General features: G+C 42.0%; 2 protein-coding genes across 11 annotated transcripts in view; one reads left to right on the top strand and one right to left on the bottom strand.

The window, feature by feature from the left end:
- Nucleotides 1-19,100, top strand: part of LOC109636106 (regulator of G-protein signaling 6-like) — a 55,242-nt gene extending 36,142 nt beyond the window's left edge. For both annotated transcript variants that reach the window (XM_020097658.2, XM_069514750.1), the window contains exons 3-18: nucleotides 3,795-3,891; nucleotides 6,217-6,267; nucleotides 6,712-6,818; nucleotides 8,624-8,675; nucleotides 9,477-9,541; nucleotides 9,778-9,854; nucleotides 10,253-10,334; nucleotides 10,477-10,551; nucleotides 10,814-10,915; nucleotides 11,292-11,353; nucleotides 12,718-12,828; nucleotides 14,487-14,612; nucleotides 15,632-15,818; nucleotides 16,299-16,388; nucleotides 16,822-16,875; nucleotides 17,672-19,100. In XM_020097658.2, the coding sequence (XP_019953217.1) occupies nucleotides 3,795-3,891; nucleotides 6,217-6,267; nucleotides 6,712-6,818; nucleotides 8,624-8,675; nucleotides 9,477-9,541; nucleotides 9,778-9,854; nucleotides 10,253-10,334; nucleotides 10,477-10,551; nucleotides 10,814-10,915; nucleotides 11,292-11,353; nucleotides 12,718-12,828; nucleotides 14,487-14,612; nucleotides 15,632-15,818; nucleotides 16,299-16,388; nucleotides 16,822-16,875; nucleotides 17,672-17,722 (1,389 nt within the window). In that variant the 3' untranslated portion in view covers nucleotides 17,723-19,100. The remainder of the gene's footprint in view (nucleotides 1-3,794; nucleotides 3,892-6,216; nucleotides 6,268-6,711; nucleotides 6,819-8,623; nucleotides 8,676-9,476; nucleotides 9,542-9,777; nucleotides 9,855-10,252; nucleotides 10,335-10,476; nucleotides 10,552-10,813; nucleotides 10,916-11,291; nucleotides 11,354-12,717; nucleotides 12,829-14,486; nucleotides 14,613-15,631; nucleotides 15,819-16,298; nucleotides 16,389-16,821; nucleotides 16,876-17,671) is intronic.
- A 597-nt stretch (nucleotides 19,101-19,697) lies between these two features.
- Nucleotides 19,698-21,810, bottom strand: part of lama2 (laminin, alpha 2) — a 128,598-nt gene continuing 126,485 nt past the window's right edge. For all 9 annotated transcript variants that reach the window (XM_069514740.1, XM_069514742.1, XM_069514741.1 and 6 more), the window contains 2 exons: nucleotides 21,439-21,658; nucleotides 19,698-21,319 (listed from right to left, as the gene is read on the bottom strand). In XM_069514740.1, the coding sequence (XP_069370841.1) occupies nucleotides 21,159-21,319; nucleotides 21,439-21,658 (381 nt within the window). In that variant the 3' untranslated portion in view covers nucleotides 19,698-21,158. The remainder of the gene's footprint in view (nucleotides 21,320-21,438; nucleotides 21,659-21,810) is intronic.

Below are 21,810 nucleotides of genomic sequence, written 5' to 3'. Positions count from 1 at the left end.
AGGCTGTCGTCGTGTTCTGCGTGTATTCATGTGAGCATGCAAGGTGGTGTATCCACATCTGAGTTATCGTTGCTGCTTCTTAGGGATCATTGAATAATGATTTGGACGAGTTTTTTGTTAGAATCCCCGGTAGCATTGACAGGCAGAGATGAAATCCATTTAGTAATAGACGACTCATATGTGTATTGTTTTGTAAAATATGTTGCATTCATGTATCAAAGTAAATTTACTTAACTATTGTACTTGCATACAAGGCAGCATTTGATTTGCTGCTACTCTACTTCATAATTTAAATCCTCCACATTTAGACTGAAAGTATTTTTCTCTATCCCACTAGATTTGTAGTTATATTATTTTTCACACCAAACACATGATCCTACAAACATGATTGTTTTCATTAAGACTAAACATTTAAACGATCGATCCACTTCAATCAGCTAAAGCATTAAAACAAGACTTACACATTAAAGTATTAGTGATAATAATCCAATGATATTTATAAATGCTCTGTCATTGGTTATTATGCAAATTAGCCGACTTAACACTTGGGGAATTTGTTGATGCAGGATTGAAATAAAATCACAATGTTGTGGGATTGCTAATTTTACCCAAATGAAAAAATTCATTATAATACCATCACCACCTGAACCACTTTCCAAAGATATGGATTTTAGAAACACTCTCCATCACATGCTTCAGTAATTATGATACACACTCAAACAATAACTCATGCTGGCATCCACATTTCTGGCGAGTACAAATGAACGGCCATCCTGTTGCCCATAGGGATCATTAAACTACAATCAACACCACAATCCTCGTCTCCCCATAACCCACCTGTCTGCCAAGCTGCCTGCCAGCCCACTAGTCGGTCCATGCTAAACATGCAGCGATAACATTGTAATCAAGCAGCCCACTGCCCCACGGGGAGTTAAATAGAGCGGCTCGCAATAAATCTGATGAAATCTGCTCCTGCTGGGCTGCACTCAAAGACCTGGACAGGAGCACAAACACTCTTATACCACAAAGACACAGAACACAGAGTTCACCTGTTCCATGTATGTTCACATAAAGCACACAAATACACGTCGTATAGTTTGTCATAAAACATAACCATCGACTTCCAGCTGGACCCCAAACCTCCTCCCAACCTTACAAAATTCAATTTCAAAGACAGAAAGCCTCTTTGTTGTGTTGGAGCAGCAGTGGCTCCAAATTAGAGATCTCTGATAAAATTCTAGCCTTGTTTTGTTTAGCATGGGTGCGATGCAAGGTCGTCCTGCAAGGTGCTGCACTGATCATTTGAGCAAATCAAATACATGCAGCTGCACAATGCTATGATTCACCGCTTTGTTGTTAATGTTTTTCACGGTCCTCTCTGCTACAGGGAGGCAGCAGCAAACTTTAAACCAGTAACTTACATGCTGAAAATTACAAATTCAGATTACAAAGGACTTTTTTTTGACACACCAATCAGGAGTTAGTCCAAACTGTCAACCATTAGGTTTCACTTTTTTTTCCCCAATATCAAATAAGTGATAAATACTAAACTCAGACATTTGAGTGTGATGAGAACTACCAAAAATGACAGAAACCATGTTTGAGATAAAATGTGATGGCCACTATTTAGTAAGTTAATTTAAGACTTCATCAAATAGGTGATATGTAAGTGTTTGCTATTGCTGCGTAGCCAACCTTAGCATTAGCAGCCTATTAGCAATCTAGCAGAAACTTTGGAAGGGCAGCATCAAACGTCACTGTCTGATCCACACACTGCAGCCTCCAGTATATCCTGAAGATGAAGGTCTACTGTAACCTCCTGTTTCTTTAATGCAACAACAGTTGAAGGTCCTGGCGAGCGACTATCGCAGCAGCAACAAAAAACGCTTATAAAACCTTTTGAGCTGAGACGTCTGAAAGGGGCACAACTCATCTTATAGCTGCAAGACAAGTAATTGCTTTCGATACTCTTCAAGGTTCTTTCTCAGTCTCTTGAATTTCTTATGTCAGTGAAAATATTCCTGCTTGCTGAGTTGTTGGGCTGTAAAACACAAGGAACAGCAATGAAAATAAGTTTGATGTGTTGTGTTTTGTAAACTTTTTTAAGAGTTGAGTAAATCAACAATGGTGGAAACATTTTGGTCCAATAATGAAGCTTTTAAAGTGGCAATTAGTTTGATGCATAAGCTACAAGCAACAACTATACCTGAGTGTACTTCAGGGAGAGATCTTTTGAGAAACTATGCTCTGTCAATTTGTCAGCACTACAGTGAGTAGAGTTTTCTATGAGTCTTTTAAGGACAGAGTCATGCAAGCGATGACCCAGCATGGGCGCCTGCTGGAGTTGTACTCCACTGACATTATAAATATACTCATAAGGCTAAAAGGGTCAGAAAAAGTACACAGCAGGGGGGGGGGGGGCACATCTGCACTGGAGTACACAAGTAGAAGCACAGGATTTGAAAGTGTTTTCCTCAGAGCCACAGGTCTCTGCCTGCATGGCTGTGAGTCTGCACCCAATGTTCTAAATAGTGTTTTATTTTTATATCAGCACCTTTTTTAATGTGATGACTTTAATGGTCCAAGTGTAAAAAACATATGTACTTTCTCCATCTCTCTCTCTGCTCTGGATCACATTCAGGGTTTTTATATGTAGCCTCTGAGTTCTGTGGTGGTTTTGCTATAGCCGTCTCCCAAGCGACCAACTTCTCACTTCCCACTCTCTGACGCAAACAAAAAAAAGCATCTGTGCAGGGGGGGGTGGAGAAAAACATCTAACTCTCGTCTCATCACTTCAGTGCAAAGCAGGAAACATGTGTGATTTAACATCGGTTCAGCTGTGATAATAGGCCGAAGACATGTTGTCCTGTTGAACCTAATGTCCTGCTTGACGAGGACAACAGAAACTGAACAACTAATTAAAGACTGGTACAGAAATACCTCTAGCTCTGCATGTTGAATGTAAACAGTAAAATAAAGAAGCAATAGGGTAGTGCAATGAAAAGAGTAATAAGTACTGTTTGAAAATCAGCCAGAGAATGGTTATGTAAGTTGTATATTTAGACATCTCCACTGTAACAGGGTTCAAATTATAGTTTGTGTATTTTGCATGTTCAAAGGTCCCATGAAGCCGTGGGCGGCACGTTGGTACGTAAAGGTTTCTGGTTCAAGTGACAGCTCGGCGGGGGGGTCTTTCTGTGTGGAGTTTGTATGTTACCCAGGGTCTGTGCTGGTTTTCTCTGCGTACACAAAGACATGCAGGTTGGGGTCAGGCTAATCAGAGACTCTAAATTGTCCGTGGGTGTGAATGGTTGTTTGTCGACCCTCCAGTACGCCAGCGACTGGTCCAGGTTGTTGTTCTGCATTCAGTTTAAAAACATGGTCATCATAGTGAGGCATGAATCTAACGTGTAAACCAATCAACAGTTATTTGTGCAAAATAAGTTTAATCCCTGATTTTCAAATTAGATTTTGTTGATTGCATTTTTTCAACACACCACACAAAAATAAACTGTTTGTCATTAGTGCTTTTCCAGGAAGCTGAAGTGATCACTTCAACATGTGAATGACAAATTAATCAACCGTGGAGTCTCTGTGTCTGCGCAGAAATAATAGCACCCTCGTTCTGTTTTGTAAACCGACCTGAATGTTTCAGTGAAAAACACAAACTGTGTCCAGTTTCGTGGACGATCTTTTAGAAAGGAATGCAAACGGAATGCATTCAACTTAAAGTTTGATCAGACTTTTCTCCTTTTTCTCCTCTCTCTCTCTGTCCTTCTGTCTCTCCTCTGCAGATTGAAGACATCGTCACTCGTATCCAGGACGAGACGGAGGGTGTTGCCATCAGAACTGTCAAAAGCTTCATGACCAAAATCCCCAGTGTCGTCACAGGTAAGAAACAGAGAGACAGAGACGACACAGACTCCTCTATCTGACTCCACTACTCATTTTCAGGACTTGAACGTCCGACTGGAACTCATCTACCACACAGACAGGGACAGACCCTGGAGTCTACAGACATTGACTCTAACATGCATTAGTAATTTGAGTGTCTGGTGAACGGAGATGTGAGAAATGGAGACCATGGGAAATGCACAGTCCCTTGATCCTCATGTTTCTGGGAAGATGACTCAATTTGATAATTTGAACGGGGGAGTGATTTTTATTTTACACTTTGGGAAATAAGCTTGTTTGCTTTTTTACGCCTCCTCACTGGCGACAGCAGTGGCTGGAGGCATTATTCAATTCCATCTTATTGGTATGCTGCAAAATCACAACATACAATATCTCAAGGCTCTTCATATAGTAAGGTCAGGACCTCACACATTCATGGAGACACCCAACAATTCCCACAACAGGAAGAAACTTTTTGCAGAACCAGACTTAATGTGGGCGGCCGTCTGCCTCGACCTTTTGGGGTGAAGGACCACCGATCGGGTTGTTGTGAACACGATATCTCAACAACAACTTGAGGGAATTTCTTCACATTTGGTACAAAACAAACATTCAGTTCAAGAATGAACTGCTCCTCTCAGAAACACGCGTTGCCTTTTGAACACGTTATCTTAAGAACGCCTCATGATGATCCGTTCAAATTAGGCACAAATGTTCATTTAGACTCACAGATTAACTGATTACATTTGGGTGGTCAAAGGTCAAGGAAGCCTCTTGAACACATCTCATGTTTTAGTCAAAGGGGCTTTTTCCCCTCTGTTTCAAGTCTGTGTACCATGCTAAGCTAACCAGCTGCTGGTTGTAGATGTATATTGATTGGACTGAGGTGCTACTGATTGATTTTTACTCGGTTCTCTGCAACAAAGTAAATAATGTGAGATCATCAGTTTGTGCTTTACCTTGAAAGCCCCAATAGCAGTGGTGACTGTTAATCACAAGTGTGATAGTGTTCAGGTTCAATCTCCAGCTGAGTCTCACCCTTACACCCAAAAACACAATGTGCTCTGTGGCTGCATGTTATTATGGCTGTGTCAAGGCTGCTGCACTGTTTCTTCTGCAGTGGATCACTGGAGGAAAGCTGAATAGCCAGAGGATAAGTGAGAGGACCACGCATGATTAAATGTTTGGAAAAGAAAGTGCGAGTGTGGAAAACAGAATGAGTAATACTGTCCTGCTTCTGTCAAGGTGCCCTTAAGCAAGACAATCAACCCCCTGACTGCTTCAATAAAGCTGCGACTGTATGGGGTCAGCGTGCGGGCTCATATTCATGTGAATCAGCAGGGAAGATAAACAACATCAAACTTTGTAAATAAATCAACATTTGAAATAGAAAAAGAAAACCGTTGCTCACCAGTAGAAGCTGACAGGTGTGGATGGATGTTAGCCACCTTGCCTGTCGGCTGTAGTCGCTTCATTTGATCACCTAAATTACTTTAACCGGCTGCAGCCACAGTGGGAGGCTCTGACACACCCCGAACAAATCACGGAAACAAAGAAAGCCCATTATCATTCTTCTGTTCTTCAGCCCCTGCACTTATGGAAAACGCATTACCCCGATATGCCATAAGCAGAGCATATCAATAAACACAATTACTACGGCGGCGGATGGATGTGCAGAGCAGCAGCTCACATGTTTGCAGCTGAGTGCTGAGGGCCAGGAAACTAATGAACGATGGAGAATTAAGCAACGCCTCCCTCAGGACTCGGGGAAAACAGAGGGGAAGAACAGATAATATGATTCTCGATCTCCACTGAAAAAATACGGAAAAAAGGAAACAAAAAACCACTACGTTTTCATTCATTCTGTCATTACATAACAAAATAATGACCCTGGGATGACAAAATCAAAATGAATTCTCTCATTGTTTCATTCTAACAATTATACTAAAAACTGTTATACTAAAAAATATGATTTCCCCTCGTTATCTGGTTATGAAGTACTGTAATTAAAAAAATTACCTGTGCTGTTTTTTGAAAAACAAATTAGCAAGGTTTCTAAGTTTAAAGCCAGTGGAAGTACCTTCTATAACACAAAAAAGCTGATACTGGTTTCTTGTTATGTTTAAACTCATTTTTGTTTTCATTATAATGGTGAAATCATTGCAAATTACTTTGCATGTGTTTTTATTCAGCCCTAAATTGTGGCTCAAAAAAATAGTAGAGCCATTTTAACTTTTTACCCGTCTTCTAATTTCTTTTTTAATCACAACCCGTTCTTTCTTTAACGCTCATCACTATCTGTCTGTGTGTGATCTGACTCAGGTGCAGATATCGTACAGTGGATGATGAAGAACTTGGCCATTGAAGATCCAGGTACGTTTTGAAAAGTACCACTGTGCTGAATGTGATGAGTTAAAGGCCACAGCAGCAAAACTACAAGACTTTCACGGTACATTAAACTAAATACTGAGATCTCACTAGAACTCACAGAAGATATCAGACCTCTAAATATGTCGGCCTGAGGCGAGGTGGTGGGAGGGCATTGTTATTGTTGGTACAGTATCCCACGGCACTGAGTCAGTCTTTGACTCATCCATGTACATTCCAGCCACATCAGGGCTGAATCCTATAGCTGTGGCTATTTAAATACATCTATGATCACTAACTTTATACTTTATTTCACGACGGTGGGACATTTGTGGCTCGTGCATGTCTAGCTTCCTCCTGATATTGTGACAATGCAATGCAATGCTAATTACAGCTAATGTGGAGCGCTGAGTGTTGTGATCTGTATTCCGTGTCTTGTTCCTTCCACAGCCGAGGCCATGCACATCGGGAGTCTCATCGCAGCTCAGGGATACTTCTTCCCTATCTCAGATCACGTTCTCTCGCTCAAAGATGACGGCGCATTCTATCGCTTTCAGGTGAGCGAGGGCATCGAGTGAAACACAGACATGGTGACAGTAGCTGCATTTAGAGTCAATAAATAACCTTTAAACTATATTATAAAGAGTGCAGATCCAGGTCCAGAAAGTGGAGTCACTGCAGAAGTACCTGAAACTTGTATTCTCTCAAATGACCAGCAGAGTGCGACTCCATCGCAAGTTTCAAGTCGTCTTCAAAACAGCATAATGTTCATTTAGTAAATTATTGTTCTAATAAGAGACAAATAGATGATTAAGCATTGGCATCTTTTTGGTCATTTGTTACGGACTCATGTTTTCTCTTTGGTCACCTGATACGAAGTCGAGCAACAAATGTGACCAAGAAGAAGAAGAAGAAGAAAGCCAATACATTGACTTTGAAGCACAGACATATTTGTTACAGATATTAAAGGTGCCCAGCCCACAAGGCTCTTACATTATATTTTATATGTCGTGACAGATTGGTTGGGTTATTAATCTTTATTGTAAACAGATTACACTACATCACTTTTATTCTTGTGCCTTTTGTAACAGACCTAAGCTCCATCTAATTCCATCCTTAATCTGATTGTGGAAATTGCTCTCTTTCATAAAGACCCCGATCAGCCGTAAAGGGGATTACTTGTTCCGTCATGGAATTACACACCGATCTTGATCTTGATGACAAAAGGCCCTGTCCACTGTCTGCAGCTCCTTCAGTACTACGGTGGCGTCCTGGGACCACATTAAAAATGAATGGTGCTCTGTTGAAATATTCATCAAGCGAGTGAGTGAGTGAGGGGAGCAGATCTGGGTTTGGGACTGAGTGGGCGGCCACCAAAAGCCTCACACAGAGAGTAGTACAGACGTTATACTCCTCCTCCTCTGTTCAGAGATAAAACAGCAACATTAAAGCCACAGATTAATTATGCATGGCTGTTTTTTTTATCCTGAATTTCCTAATTAAAAAAAGAGGAAACAATGTTTTCAAATTCCTCCGGGAAAGGCAGGGCGGCACGTGGCGAGATTACAATGATCTCTGTGCAGCTCCGTCTTCCTTCCAATTCACCCAGCGTTGTCAGAGGGCTGCGTCTCCACCGGAGCTGGAGGAGCAGTTTAATTAAACCAGATGGGTGTGCACATTGCCGTGCGTTTGACCTTAAGGTTCTCGTCCTTCAAAGTGGAGTGGAAGTGGAGGAGGAGGAGGAGGAGGAGGAGGACAAGGGCTGTTAATTGTAGCAGAAAAGCTCCACAAAGATAATCATGTTTTTCAGGCAAAGCAAAGAGAAAATCTAAACAATTGACGCCATGTAATGTCTCTCATAGTCGAGAATAAGTAAAAAATGGTTTAAAAGAATGATTCAAAGCAATGTGATGTCAAGAAAGAGTCTCATCAGCATCTGTTCTTCGCCTGCTGCCTTTATTGTTCTTCTCTCCCATTGTTTACTCTGCGCTTCTTGGTTTATTGTGTCGCTGGGCCACTCCCATCTCGTCTGCAGCACCCCAGGACGCCTCTCGCTGGTGGAAAAGTTTTTATGAGTCAGCTCCTCCGAATCCGTGAACTCATGATAATAAAAGATATTTTGATTGCTCACGTAACGGCAGTCGCGTTGCACCGCTGCGTCCCAGAGGCAAAGCAAGAGTTTCACGAGGTCATCGCCACAGAGTTCGGAAATAACTTATTTCTATGCATATAAATACGAATTACACTCCGATCACAGATATATGATTTGAAAGTCAACCGATATTTTGCATTAATGAAGCGTCGCTCTTGTGTTTGTGAAGGGGAAACACTCATCATCGTCTTTCTGTGTCTCATCTCTCAGGCACCGTATTTCTGGCCGTCCAACTGCTGGGAGCCTGAAAACACTGATTATGGTGAGAATCTTAAAGGGAGGCGTCGACGTGTTGTGCTTTTTTAAAAAGATAATTATCTTGGGAAACTTGTGTAAAGAAAACATTGAATTTATTTACTTTAAAGATCTAATGTGTAACCTTTCTTCAGCCATGCAATGTGGCAACCAATTAAATATTTCTCAGCATAGGGTTAAATCAATCTTTGAGTGTCTGTGACCTATACTGACATTTAACCAACCTGTGGAAAACAACAGTCATGTGGGTGATATTTGATATGATTAAATATTTCTGCTGGATCAAACCCACAGAGACTGTGTGGAAAACACAGTTACATTGTGTGTATTTGTATAAATGTGCAGTTATTTTGCAGCGTTTAAACGATTAGATACAAAGCAGATTTTCATACTAACTGACTGTAAAGTTAGAAAATATCAGCTTATATCTAAATATAACAACCTCCCACGGAGAAATGTGCAGCAGCACAACTCATCTCCTCTGCGGCAGAAAGTCGATCACGTTTCCACTTCCTGCCGTTCGACCTGTCACAGAAGCAGCCATGTCTGGAGTTTAGGGCTCAGCACGTCTTCACACTCCACCTCATGTTCCTGAAGGAACAGATGTGTGGACAGGCGGCCTCTGAAACTGATTATACTCTCATACCATGGGAGGTGAGGCAGGTACAAGGTGGATGAGAGATGCATGGATGAGCGGTTGAAAGGAGGGAGGGAAATGTGTCCACCGATAAGTCCCAGACCTCAGTCCTCTCTCTCCATCTCTCTCTCTCTCTCTCTCTCTCTCTCTCTCTCTCTCTCTCTCTCTCAGCTATCTATCTGTGCAAGCGGACCATGCAGAATAAGACCAGGCTGGAGCTGGCAGATTATGAGGCGGTGAGTGCTCGACTGTTCCTCGGAGCTATTACTTCTTTGTATTGATCCGTGTGTCAAGTTTGAGGCAGAAAATCACAACCTCTCTGAAGGTCAGACGTGACGCGAGTCTGAGATTATTACGGATCTGAATTGGATCCCGGATCGGACTCAATCTATAAAAGTCTTAGCTTTTATTTTCATTTAGTTTTAATATCGTGCTTTGATCAAAACTCGTGACTCCATCTGGTTTCCAACAGGAGAACCTTGCCAGGCTGCAGAGAGCCTTTGCCAGGAAGTGGGAGTTTATCTACATGCAGGCTGAGGCCCAGGTCAAGTAAGTGTGCCGAGCTGCCATGGCAACACAATGCACGCAGCGCCCGCGATGCCATTTGCACCTAAGGTAAAAGATAAACAACAGAGGTGTAAGCTCAATGTGACATCACATATCATGAGCAATGACTTTTCATTTCATTTTCATTTCCTATCTCCTGTTATGGAGTTTGACAAAAGATTATCTCCACTCAGATAACATGATAAATCATTTTTTAATTCAGCTGTTCTAGATTGCACACACACACACACACACACACACACACACACACACACAGGAGCCTGAACAATGCAACATATTGTTAAAACTGACCCTCGACTTTCCAATCTCTCCTCATCCTGACTCCACTGCTGGGACTAATGCTCATCAACATTTCTCTCACCGACTGATCTCTTGTGCAGGATCGACAGGAAAAAGGATAAAACCGAGCGGAAGATCCTTGACAGCCAGGAGAGGGCCTTCTGGGACGTCCACCGACCCGTGGTAAGTTAGCCCCTGTCTGTGCGTGTGAGATTACCGCCGCCCACTTTATCTTCCATCCACGTGTTGTGTCATCCTCATCTCTCCATGGCTCTGTTTGGGTCTTCTGGAAAAAAAATTGGAGGCACTGTTGTTTTTTTTCCAGCCTGGATGTGTGAACACCACAGAGATGGACATCAGAAAATGTAGACGCATGAAGAACCCTCATAGAGTTAAGAAGGTATGAGTTAAAGGTGACGTTAATTATAGAAAATCCTTTAATGGACGTACTTTTTAAATAAATAATGACATTTCTTCAACGCTTTTCCTTAATAAGAATGATTTATACGCAATAACTGTTCTGTATCTACAACACAATGCACAGACGATTCATACTCTCATGCTTTTTCTTCCCTGCAAGAAAATAATAAGTATAACAATAACATTCTCTCGCTCCATTGCTCCTCCTGCTCCTCCTCATGCATCATGTTGGAACGGATCAGTCGGTGTACGGTTTGGCAGAGGAGGGAACGCAGGCGCAGAGTCCGATACACACTCCTTCACACCTCAGCAGGAAAGGCACCAAGGAGGACGTCGAGAAAGAGGTGAAAAAAAAGAGAGAGAGAGAAATTGTCCACCTGATGAAGTCAGGTTAAAAATTTGATTTCCTTCCAGATAAGATTAACAGCCACAGAGAATCATTTGAATCGATATTCACTTTAAAGTGCTCGAGTACGTCCGCGGTGATTCTTCCTGAGACTGAGAGTTTAACTGGGATGTCGCTGTGTGAACACTGAGCAACACCCGCCCTTGGCTTTCACACATTAATACACAAAGGTCAAGTGTGTGGTGTGATGAATGCATGGCCGAATAAAAGAGGGGGAAGATTTCTTTTCTGTTTGCATTGGTGTACAACTTTGTTTTCTGTTGTTAGAAAAACCAGCGGCACTAAACGCTGACCCCTGTCGTCTCCTGTTTCAGATCTTGTTCCTGAACCTGCAGCTCGATCGTCACTGCATGAAAATGTCTAAAGTCGCTGACAGGTACTGGAAACATCAAGTTTTTATCTTGTCAATCTGAACATCACTGGAGAAAAGAGGTCGTCTGCTGCTCGTCTGTAATCAGACTAACCTGTTCTCCTCTGACAGATGGATTTAACTTGGTCATTTGATTTTCACTCTTACATCTGAACCTGTGCCGGAGAATGAAAGTCAAAACTCATCTAATAAATGATAATGCAGGGTCGGGGGACATGTTCTCAACTTTCTACATTTAAAAAAAATACATGTAAAATACAATTCATTAACCCAAGATGCCGATATACTGTACGTACCTGATTCTTCATTTTAAGAATATTTATAATAAAATAATGATAATAGCATGAAGAAGAAGAAGTGTGTTACAAGTTAAAAATGAAAAAAATACAGATGACAAAAGAGTAAAATCAGATCAAAGATAAAATAAAACATTACAAAAGGATTTAAAAAGCTTTTCCCCTGTAGTGAGGCTGCATTATTTATGATCCTTCCTGTATTTATCATGAGAGAAACACACGACACCCACGGACACGTGTTGGAGTTTCTCCTCCCGGCACCTGCTGCCCTGTGGTTGACACACTTTGGTGTTTGCCTCCCTGACAGTCTCATCTCCTGCTCGGTGGCTCAGGACGGCCATTACTCCCCCAGCGGAGCAGAAAAACTGATTATTGCCCCTCGCTCTGCCTCCACGACCCTTTAACCTCCTGTCGTCACGCATGGAGCGGAGTTTAATCGGTGATCCACCGTGCGGAAAGTTCGCCCCGTTAATCCAGAACCGCACGAGAAGCGATGTGACAAGTGACAGGAATCATGTCGGCTGATCATTTTCAACATGTCTGTGAATTCTTGAATCACTTGTTGGGTCAGTAAACAGATGACAAACAAACTTTGATAAAAATAAAGATCTGAGATGAATATCTAAAAAAACTACTGAACATCTTCCTGCTGCTCCAGGATGAAACGTTCTCCTGTGGTTACAGAACATCTTGTCTCATCCTAAAGAGGATTACAGAGGAATTCTACGACGGCTGCCAACATGGTGTAGGAAAGAAACTCCGTTCTGTTCTGATGCTGCTGTAGCTCGTTCTGCTTCGCTGCATCTCTCACTCGTTGTTTATCTCGATTTTCAAAGAAGAAGGTTCACGTCTGAGCTCAGATTAGAACAGATGTTCTGCCCTGAACCACACTTTCTTTTTTTAATTTATTCTGTTTACTCCTGAAAACTTCCAAGTCACGTTTACAAGGAAACAGATGAAATATTGATCTCACTAAACAAAAGGATAAAATGTCACTATTAAACTCTGTGTGTGTGTGTGTGTGTGTGTGTGTGTGTGTGTGTGTGTGTGTGTGTGTGTGTGTGTGTGTGTCAGTCTGATAACCTACACAGAGCAGTATATGGAGTATGACCCGTTTGTGACTGCAACAGAACCATCAAACCCCTGGACCAGCGATGATCCGTCCTCCTGGGATCTGGAGGCGAGGTAGGAAAGCAGACGGCGTGGCGGAGTCACCGTCACAGCCGGTGAACATTTCAAGTCCATTCTACTGAATAAATTAATCCACACTTCACACGCAGGCTGTCAGTGTTACCCAGAGACACTGCAGGGACGCTGGAAGTCAGTCAGGGCCGGGGGGGCACTGAGGGAAAGTTCATATATTGACGTTAATGACGTGCAGCAGAGTTTCTATATAATTTTACACCACAACAATAAGCAAAGCAACCAATTAACTGAGTGTCAGAGCAGAATAGGAGAGTAATTAACATCAGAAATTGCTCCGAACCATCTACGTTACACTCTGCAGTTGTGCATCATCTCGAAAATGGAAAGAAAAATCGTTCTAAAATTGCTAAAAGCTATATTCTCACTGAAACACTGAAATAATGGATACCCTTGTAAATGTTTCAATCTGAACTGATTTTAATTTATTTCATTAATATAAAAGTAGGAAAACTAAACTTAAAATGTATTTTTTCTTAGATTAATTGGAACCATTTGACATGATAAAATTTAGTAAATTCTTTTTTCAGTTACTACTTTTCTCTCTGGTGTTTCTGAATGAAACATTGACATAATTATTTTAATATTATCTTATATCTATCGTGTTTTTTTGCTTTATTTCTTTTGTGTTTGGTTGTAATAGAAAAGGATTTTATTGTTTGCGGTGAAAAAAAGGTTCTAAAAGTAGAACCTTTTTAAAAATGTAAAAATCTCTACAGTTGGATTTTTCGATGAGGATAAAAAGGATAAAATGTTCTTTCACTCTCTCTGCTGGGAAAGATTTATTTGAATTTGAGGATTAACACAAAAAAAAACCTCTCTGGGGCTTTTTGTTTTCTTTAACCTTTATTTCTGGTCGGATCATCTCAGCTGTTCAAACATCTGTAAAAAGTGAGTGAGTGAGTTTAAATTTGCCGACCCTGAGAAGTGCACAGAAAAAAAAGAAACCTCTGCTTTTGAAAAGGTTTTTTTTATCGATCTGTTGAATCCTACAAACGTTATTTTCTGGAAACAAATCTCTGTAGGAACCTGTTTTTTTTAATGGAAATCAACTGGCATGAAGAATTTTGGAGAAATCGGGGAGAATGTGAAATTATGAATCTCTCAATGAGCTGTTAACTGAAGCTGATGATTTCTCAGCAGGTTTCACTATGTTCTCAGTTTACCTGTTTATATGCAGGAAGTAATTAGAGCAGATGTGTAATCATTGTGTCTAATGCAGCGTTGTAATTCAGCTGAATTAATAACGGAGAGGGAATCTTCTGAACAGAGAATCACATTTTAGATCATCGACATCAACCCTTCTGGATTTCCCAGTTCTATCAGAGGCACAGTACCCACGTGATATTAAAAGCAAAATGGAAATGAAACAGAAAACTGTCAACATCTCTTCAGCTTCAGATTGATCTTCCACTTGAATACATCAGGTCATATTATTTATTTGATTCCAATCGTCTCTTCCAGTCCCGGGCAGAAAAACCCCCACTTCAGAAATCAATGACGTTTTAAGTGTTCATCTGTTGCCGTCATCACACCGAGCCTCTTTCCGCCATCTCCGTGTAATTCAATCACCTCTGAACGAATCCTTGAACTCCTACATCAGACGGATGTTTACACTCGTCCTCTCCCATTTGTCCCAGTAAGGAGCCCAGTCAGCCGCGGGTGAAGAAGTGGGGTTTCTCTCTGGAGGAGGCCCTGAAGGACCCCGCAGGACAAGAGCTCTTCCTCAAGTTCCTGGAGTCGGAGTTCAGCTCGGAAAACCTGCGGTGAGACCACACACACACACACGTATACTGAGGCTTTTCCCAATTCGTGAAAACTTTTACATTTGCAGTTCCAGCGTGTGGGTTTGGTGAATAATTAAGGACGTGGTACTTTTAAGGGAAAGTTTCTAAATCCAACATGATCAAAAAACCCTGCGTCTAATCTCTGAGCTTCAATTTAGCTCACAAATACCTCTGGTTTGAATCAAAGGCACTGCGCATTTTCACTACCCTGAAAATAGTCAGAACTGAAGGATTTCTTTTTGGCATCCCTGTTGTTTCAGCCTACCACTTCAACCCACCTGCACATGTTTTTCACTTTCCAGTTGTTTGGTTCCTGAGATAGAAAAAACCTTGAAAACACAGAGAAACACTCACAGAAACACAAAACATAATAATACAAACAGGAATAACACGAGTAGGAAAGAAATAATCCTGTTGACACGTGTTGTTGCACAAATTAGTTTTACAAAAACAAGCAGCATGTGGAACTTGATTTTTTTCTGGATTCACAGACTCTGGGGATGAACAGTGAGATGGTTTGGAGGTTTTATAAGAGAGGAAGAGCGTCCACCCTCATCACTCACCTCCCCTCACCTCCTTCTCACCCCTGTTCCCCTTTTTCCAGACCTTTAATTGCTTTTTATGACGCATCTCAAGGATCAACAGAGAGTGAGTGACACTGAGTGTGAGAGAGAGAGAGAGAGAGAGAGACGGAGCCCAGAGGTGCTCCTCTCAATATAACTGAACCCGTCCACAGATCAATACAGAACAAACTAATACAGGAGGCAGTCGACCTGTGGCTCCCTGTTCAACACCTGCTTCCCTTCCACTCACATATTAAACGAATGCCTTCAAACACTTCAGAACGGAAAGCGTCTCGTTATAATTCCCCAAAACAGTTCCTGAAGTATTTTTTTAGATGAAAGTGAAACCTTAATCTGCTCTCTCAGTCTTCCACGACTCCTTACAAAGTAGTTTTGTCATGTTTCTCTCTGTGTCGTGCATTTCGACTGCTCCAGGTTCTGGTTGGCGGTGCAGGACCTGAAGAGGAGGCCTCAGCAGGAAGTTGCACAAAGGGCGCAGGACATTTGGACGGAGTTTCTGGCCGAGGGAGCACCCAGCTCCATCAACCTGGACTCTCACAGCTACGAACGCACCAGCCACAACCTGAAGGACCCCGGACGATACAGCTACGAGGACGCGCAGGTGGGAAAACCATTCCTCGTTCTTGTTCAATAAGTCATTTACACTCATAGAGACGTGTTCACCATCTTTAATGCTGCGAGGCCTGAGAGCTTATATCTCACTTTTAATTTCCATCTCTTCAGGTGATCAGTGTCAGTGCTGCCTCTTCAGAAACTCTATCCCCCTCCGTCCTCATCTCTTTCTTACATGCTTCGTCGATATCAGCTAATGGGTTTAAATTGCGGGCTTGTGATTTCTAGACAATGGGCCCGGCTGCGTTATAGATAAGGATTGTGGGAAGGAATGGAGTGTTGGGGGAAGGGAAGAGTTAAATAAAGAACAAGCTACAACCGTCGTTCTCCCTCTGTGACCGTCTCCGTCAGGTTACTCTGCCCGAGCTTTGCACGTCATTAGCCAGGAGACGTACCTCCTCCCCTCTGTCTCTCTCTCTCTCTTTCTTTCTCTTTACGTCTCTCACCATCGTTCTCTCTCTCAATCCAGGACCACATCTACAAACTGATGAAAAGTGACAGCTACGCACGCTTCCTGCGCTCCAACGTCTACCAGGACCTGCTGATGGCGAAGAAGAAAGTACGTGTGTCAGTTCATCATAAACCTGCGTCCATGTTTTTATTCAACTGATTTCAAGTGTTCATGCAAGAACTGACGGCTGCTCTCCAAGGACGAGGGTCAGGGATTTTTTTTTAATTTAAAGCAAATTGGGAAAAATTTTGAGAAAGAAATCGTTCAACCCACTTGCACATGTTTTTCACTTTCCAGTTGTTTGGTTCCTTGGATTGAAAACATTGAAAACACAAAGAAAATAAGGAATAACAAAAAATCAAAAATTTTCTGGAGGGAAGAACTGCAGCCTTGAAATCCGTAAAAAAAAATCTTCTAAAAATTGGCACACATTTTTCAACATGTGCGTAAAACAGGAAGTCAGGTTCATGTGAATATCTGTTTCAAACACTGACTTCTTCAATGGTTTCCTCCTTTATTTACTTTCTCTGTGACTCTGCAGCCGGAGACGGAGCAGGGACGACGCACTTCCCTGGAGAAGTTCACTCGCAGTGTGGTGAGTGTCCCTCTGTCTCTCTGCTCTTCGCAAAACTGCATTCAGTAAAGTACGATGAATTCTAGTCGACAACACATCTGGTTTGTTTCCCGGTCCAAAAAAATACTCAGCTTATATTTGCAGTCAAATTAGAGCAACGTAGGAAACAACCCTCCTGTATGAAGAGGATGTAAAAGTGATTTATTATTAGTTATGGAACATTTTCTTTCTTTTGCCTGAGTTTTTTTGCTCACTTTGACTTTAAGGATCAGTTTGTACTTGTACAAGTTTCAGTGTAATTACAGCCTGTGCTCAGTGATTCAAACATGTTTTACTTCTGCTGCTGCTCGACCGAGGGGACGTGTTCTCTTCGGTCATTAAATCACCAGAGCGTTTAAACATGAACCAAAAAAAAAAGAACAAATTGCTCATCGCACTAATTTAAGTGTCCAGAGGTTTTACTGTGTGCGCTCAGTGTAGAAGTACAGATACTTGTGTTAAAAACTACTCATGTAAAGTATAAGTAGTGATTCAACCTCTTTAGTCAAGTAGAAGTACAGATACGTGTGCATGAGGGACTAGAATCAATAAAGTCACTAGATTTAAAGTCTACTATGATATTTTCTTGTAATGTCATTTTCTTTCTTCTTATACTGTGAATATCTATCGCCCCATTTTTCCAGACCAGGTCTTTCCTCTCCTCCACCTCTTCCTCCCACACTGCTCTTTTTAAATCCTCAGGAAAGCCTTTAGAGCTGATGACATTTAGACAGCTGTCACCCTCACCTCCCTCCCTCTCGCTGTGTCCTCCTCGCAGGGCAAGTCGCTGACGGGCAAACGACTCACGGGCCTCATGCAGTCATCCTGACAAGGCCTGGATCCAGAGTAGGAAGAACCATACCCAGAAGAGCCGCTTACACCTGGGGAGCAGGCGGAAAAGAACCCCGGGGCGTTTGGGTGTGGCTGCGCGAGGCGGGTGAGAGCCACCCAACGAGCCCCCGAACCGCCAGACTGGACCGCCGCCACGTTTGAAACCCCCACCCCTCACCCCTCCACTCGGATTTAGTTGAAGAGGAGCGACAGCATGCAATAAGTCACCAGACCTGACACCAGGACAGTGCTGTCACCGTGTAGAGGAAAAACAATGCTACTCTACTAAAGGAGGTTTCTACTCGGACGCCTGCACCTTAGCAGGCCCTGTTGTTTCTCTATCTACTATCTACACTCATGTTATCACGGGGGCTGCGAAGGCCTTCACTTTACTTTCAGCGATATAAACATGGAATGCTTGAATGCCTTGACTGATGTCAAAAAGAGACTTAATTAATGCCGTAGCTAGATGTTTCATGTCACACCACCATCACTATGGGATGATATAAGGGAGGTTTACACGGACCGCGGGTTTGTGTTAGCGGGCGGAGAGGTGCACCAACTTCTTAGTAAATGAGCTTTTGGATCGAGTGGGATGACACAAGATTAACGTCCTCTGGGTGTTTGATTCTGGTTCAGTTTCACGGTGTGTGGTCACGTTTTATACGAATGGTTCCTGCAGTTGAAAAGAACTGAAACACACAGAGACATCGGAAATCTATGCATTCCACCGAAACATCTTTATTTTTAATTTGAGGCACGATGGAAGTAGCGTTAGAGGAATCTTGACAAATCAAGGACGTACATGTATGTAAGGATAATTAAGATTTAGCACATAGTATTTTAACCTATTTAAGAAATTTGTTGAATGACCGTTAAAGACTCTGTGTGTTGTATTCACATCAACTAATGTGTTGTATTCTTATTACAGATTAGACTGATTAAAACCCTTGACACGTTGACCTGCTCAGGATCAGTAGATCTGACCTGGAAACCAGAAATTATTTTTGTTTTAATCGTCTGCACAAATTGTACAAGATCTTGTTTCTATATTGGCACCAATATCATTTCTTGGATGATCTCACCCTCTGAGAGAGAAACGTTCACCACTGCCTCTGTAAGCACATTTTCTATTAAAAGCACAGCTTCACAACAGCAGCGTTGAACAGACAGAGGTGTAATCTTGTTGTCATTGAAGGAAAGGTTGATGATCTCACAAAAACAAAAAAAACGGGTGCTCTACTCCAAACGAGTGAGTTGTTGTTGAATTAGTCTTGATTCTATCTTCTAAACATTCCACTTGTTGGGCTGACCTCCAACCATTCTTCACCATATGTAAAGAGGACCATGATAATAAAAGAGGAATGCTCACTGAAGAGAGGCGCTGGTTATTTCACGTGTGTCCATCTGATCTCATCAGGGGCTGCAGGGAAATTCAGCTTTCCATCACAGGAAATAGAGAAAAAGTGACGTTTACAGAAAAAACCTTGAAGCAACGGAACCAAACAGCTCAACAGACGAAAGGTACATCTGTTGGAAGTAGTCACACACTGCCCTCTAGTGCATTCAGAGGGGAAGTGCTGGTCAATGTCTCAATAACCACTTTCTCTTGATGACTATGCAGAAGATCTAATTAAAGCAGGCTGACAATTAAATGTATGATTCCCAAATTAATGCTGAGAGCACTTAAATATTTAATTTTAAAGGTCATCAGAAGTTTGAATGTGGTCCAGTGTGGTTAAATTAAAATATCAAATTAAAACTCTGTAGATTTGAATAATTGTAAATGAATAATACACAGAGGATCCAGTCTGTTTCATACCGGATGATAGTGAAAGCTGTTGCACCACCTGGTGGAACTTTGAGGCCACGGTTCAAGCTTCATCCAATTATCATTCTCACCACAAACAGGATCCGAACACATGCAGTGGTTTTGTATTTCTTCTAGTTTTAAAGAAGGACAGGACAACCTGTGTGATGCTATCAAGAATATATTTCACAAACAGCTGCTGAACGTGTTTTCAGCCACACCATGCAGAAGTAGCGTCCTGCAGAAACCTTGTTCCTTCACTTTCACTGAGGAGAAACACAAGCTGCCCATTGTGCATCAAATCTATTGATGGTTGTGGAATGTTGAGGAAAGTTTACGCCTTTAAAATATTTAACTTCTTTTCACCGTCATGTCAGAGGAAACATCAGTAAAGCCAGTTTGTTAATGCAGCTTTTATCTGGTCATAGTTTCTACCACAACTTTACAACTTGTATTTAAGTCAGAGTCTTACCTCCGCCCATGAGGTTTTGTTTTCACCCCTGTAAACCTGATTTTTTTGTTTGTCGTGAGGATAATGCTAAAAATACTAAACAGATTTCCACGAACATCAACCCTAGACTGAAATCTTTTCTAGTTTCAATACGTTCTGCATGTGATTGCTTGGATAACTGAGTAATTAAATGACATTTAAAACTTAAGATTTGCAGTAGAGTGTAAAAGAGCCCAGTGTAAACTTCCTGAATGGTTTTGTAGACATAAGGGTGAGAAGGTTATGACATCTCTGTGTTATCTAGATAAAAAAGGGAAACAAGGTTTATGGAGGACAAATGCAGGGAAAACATAAAAAGATCTATAACAGAAGACTCCACGTGTCCTGTTCACATGATCAACACATCCCACGACAGAATCATTGTATTGAAGCACGTGTCAGAGCTTTGCTCACATCAGACGAACTGGAAAACCTTTTAAAACACTGTGAGACCTTAGTTTGAAGTCATCGTGGATTTATTGTCCAGTCTTACACTGTACAAAATGTCAGGGTCTCATACTGAACATGTGAGGGTGAATTTCAAGCAGTTTTTTTAGTTTTCGCTCTATGAAAACCACACTGGGCAGATTTAACAGATTTTGGACATTTAATGCATCTTTCTTAACAGGGCAGTACAGAGTCTAGAACTTCTGTTGGAGGAGGTTGTGATAGAAGAGGCAAAACCTTTTGTCCCTGTGTCTGAACATCACATAGATGTCTCTTTAAAAAGTTCTGCCCTTGTTATGATATTAATCATCTCGCTTTAACGATTGGCTACACTGCCCCCTCATGGTTTCCGGTGGCACTGATCTGTTTTGTCCAAATCAACGAACCTGGTAAACTGCATCTGTTTCCATATCTAATGTTGAACATAAATTAGCCTGTAGATGTGTTAAAACATTTAATACTAGTTCTGAACTTCCACAGTGATGCTCAACTCACTTTTTGCACGTTCCGTCTTTTCGCTTGTTTCGATAACAGATAAATAATTTGGGATTATTTGTAGATGAACAATCTGCCCATTGCAGCTTCAACGACCGAGTTGCAGTAAAAACTTCACACCTCAGACCTGCGCAGCTCCTTGTGGGAGTGTTAGTTTAACCACAAAGGGAGGGAGGGGCTCGCTGGTTTCAGTTAGGCCGCTGCAGCAGGACAGGAGAGAGGCTGGACTCCTTTGAGCTCCAGAGCCTTGTTGAAGTGCACGTCCATGGTTTTAGAGGCCTTGGTGATCTTCAGGTTCCTCATACAGCCTCTGAAGGACGTGCTGGACGAGAGGGCTGCCTGACGAACACCGTCTGAAAGTAGGAGGTACAAAACACTGACGTCTCCGAATGTGGTAATGTACAAATCTGTACTTTAGCTTTTCCCCTCTAGACTTTTACATTTTTTTAGATGGAAGATATATTAGTCATACCAGGATATCCTCCGACGTAGATGGGGTCGTTGGTGTCGCAGCTGTTGGAGCGCACGTTGGGACTCTCGGCTTGGCTCTGCTTCCCGTCGACCACCAGCTCCACCCTGTGGCGAATCTTGTTGGCAGTGACGGCGTGCCACTGGCCGTCGCAGAAGCCGTCTCCCTCTGGCGCGTGCTCCGCTGTGATTCGCCCAGCGCCGTTGTCCAAATGGAGGAGGAGCTATGGCGAGGTGAAGGAAGAGCATGGAAAAAGTGGAAAGTTTCAAATGTCTGTTTGTTTCATATCTAATAACCCTTTGTATAAAAATTATAATTTATGAAAGCAAATCAGTCAAACTGTCGTAATCATTGTCATCTGTTATAAAAAGGATT

The sequence above is a fragment of the Paralichthys olivaceus genome, chromosome 19, assembly GCF_024713975.1.
Source record: "Paralichthys olivaceus isolate ysfri-2021 chromosome 19, ASM2471397v2, whole genome shotgun sequence".
In the NCBI taxonomy this organism is placed as follows: domain Eukaryota; kingdom Metazoa; phylum Chordata; class Actinopteri; order Pleuronectiformes; family Paralichthyidae; genus Paralichthys; species Paralichthys olivaceus.
Note: the sequence above shows the minus strand (reverse complement) of the source record. Positions and strands in the feature narration are given on the sequence as shown.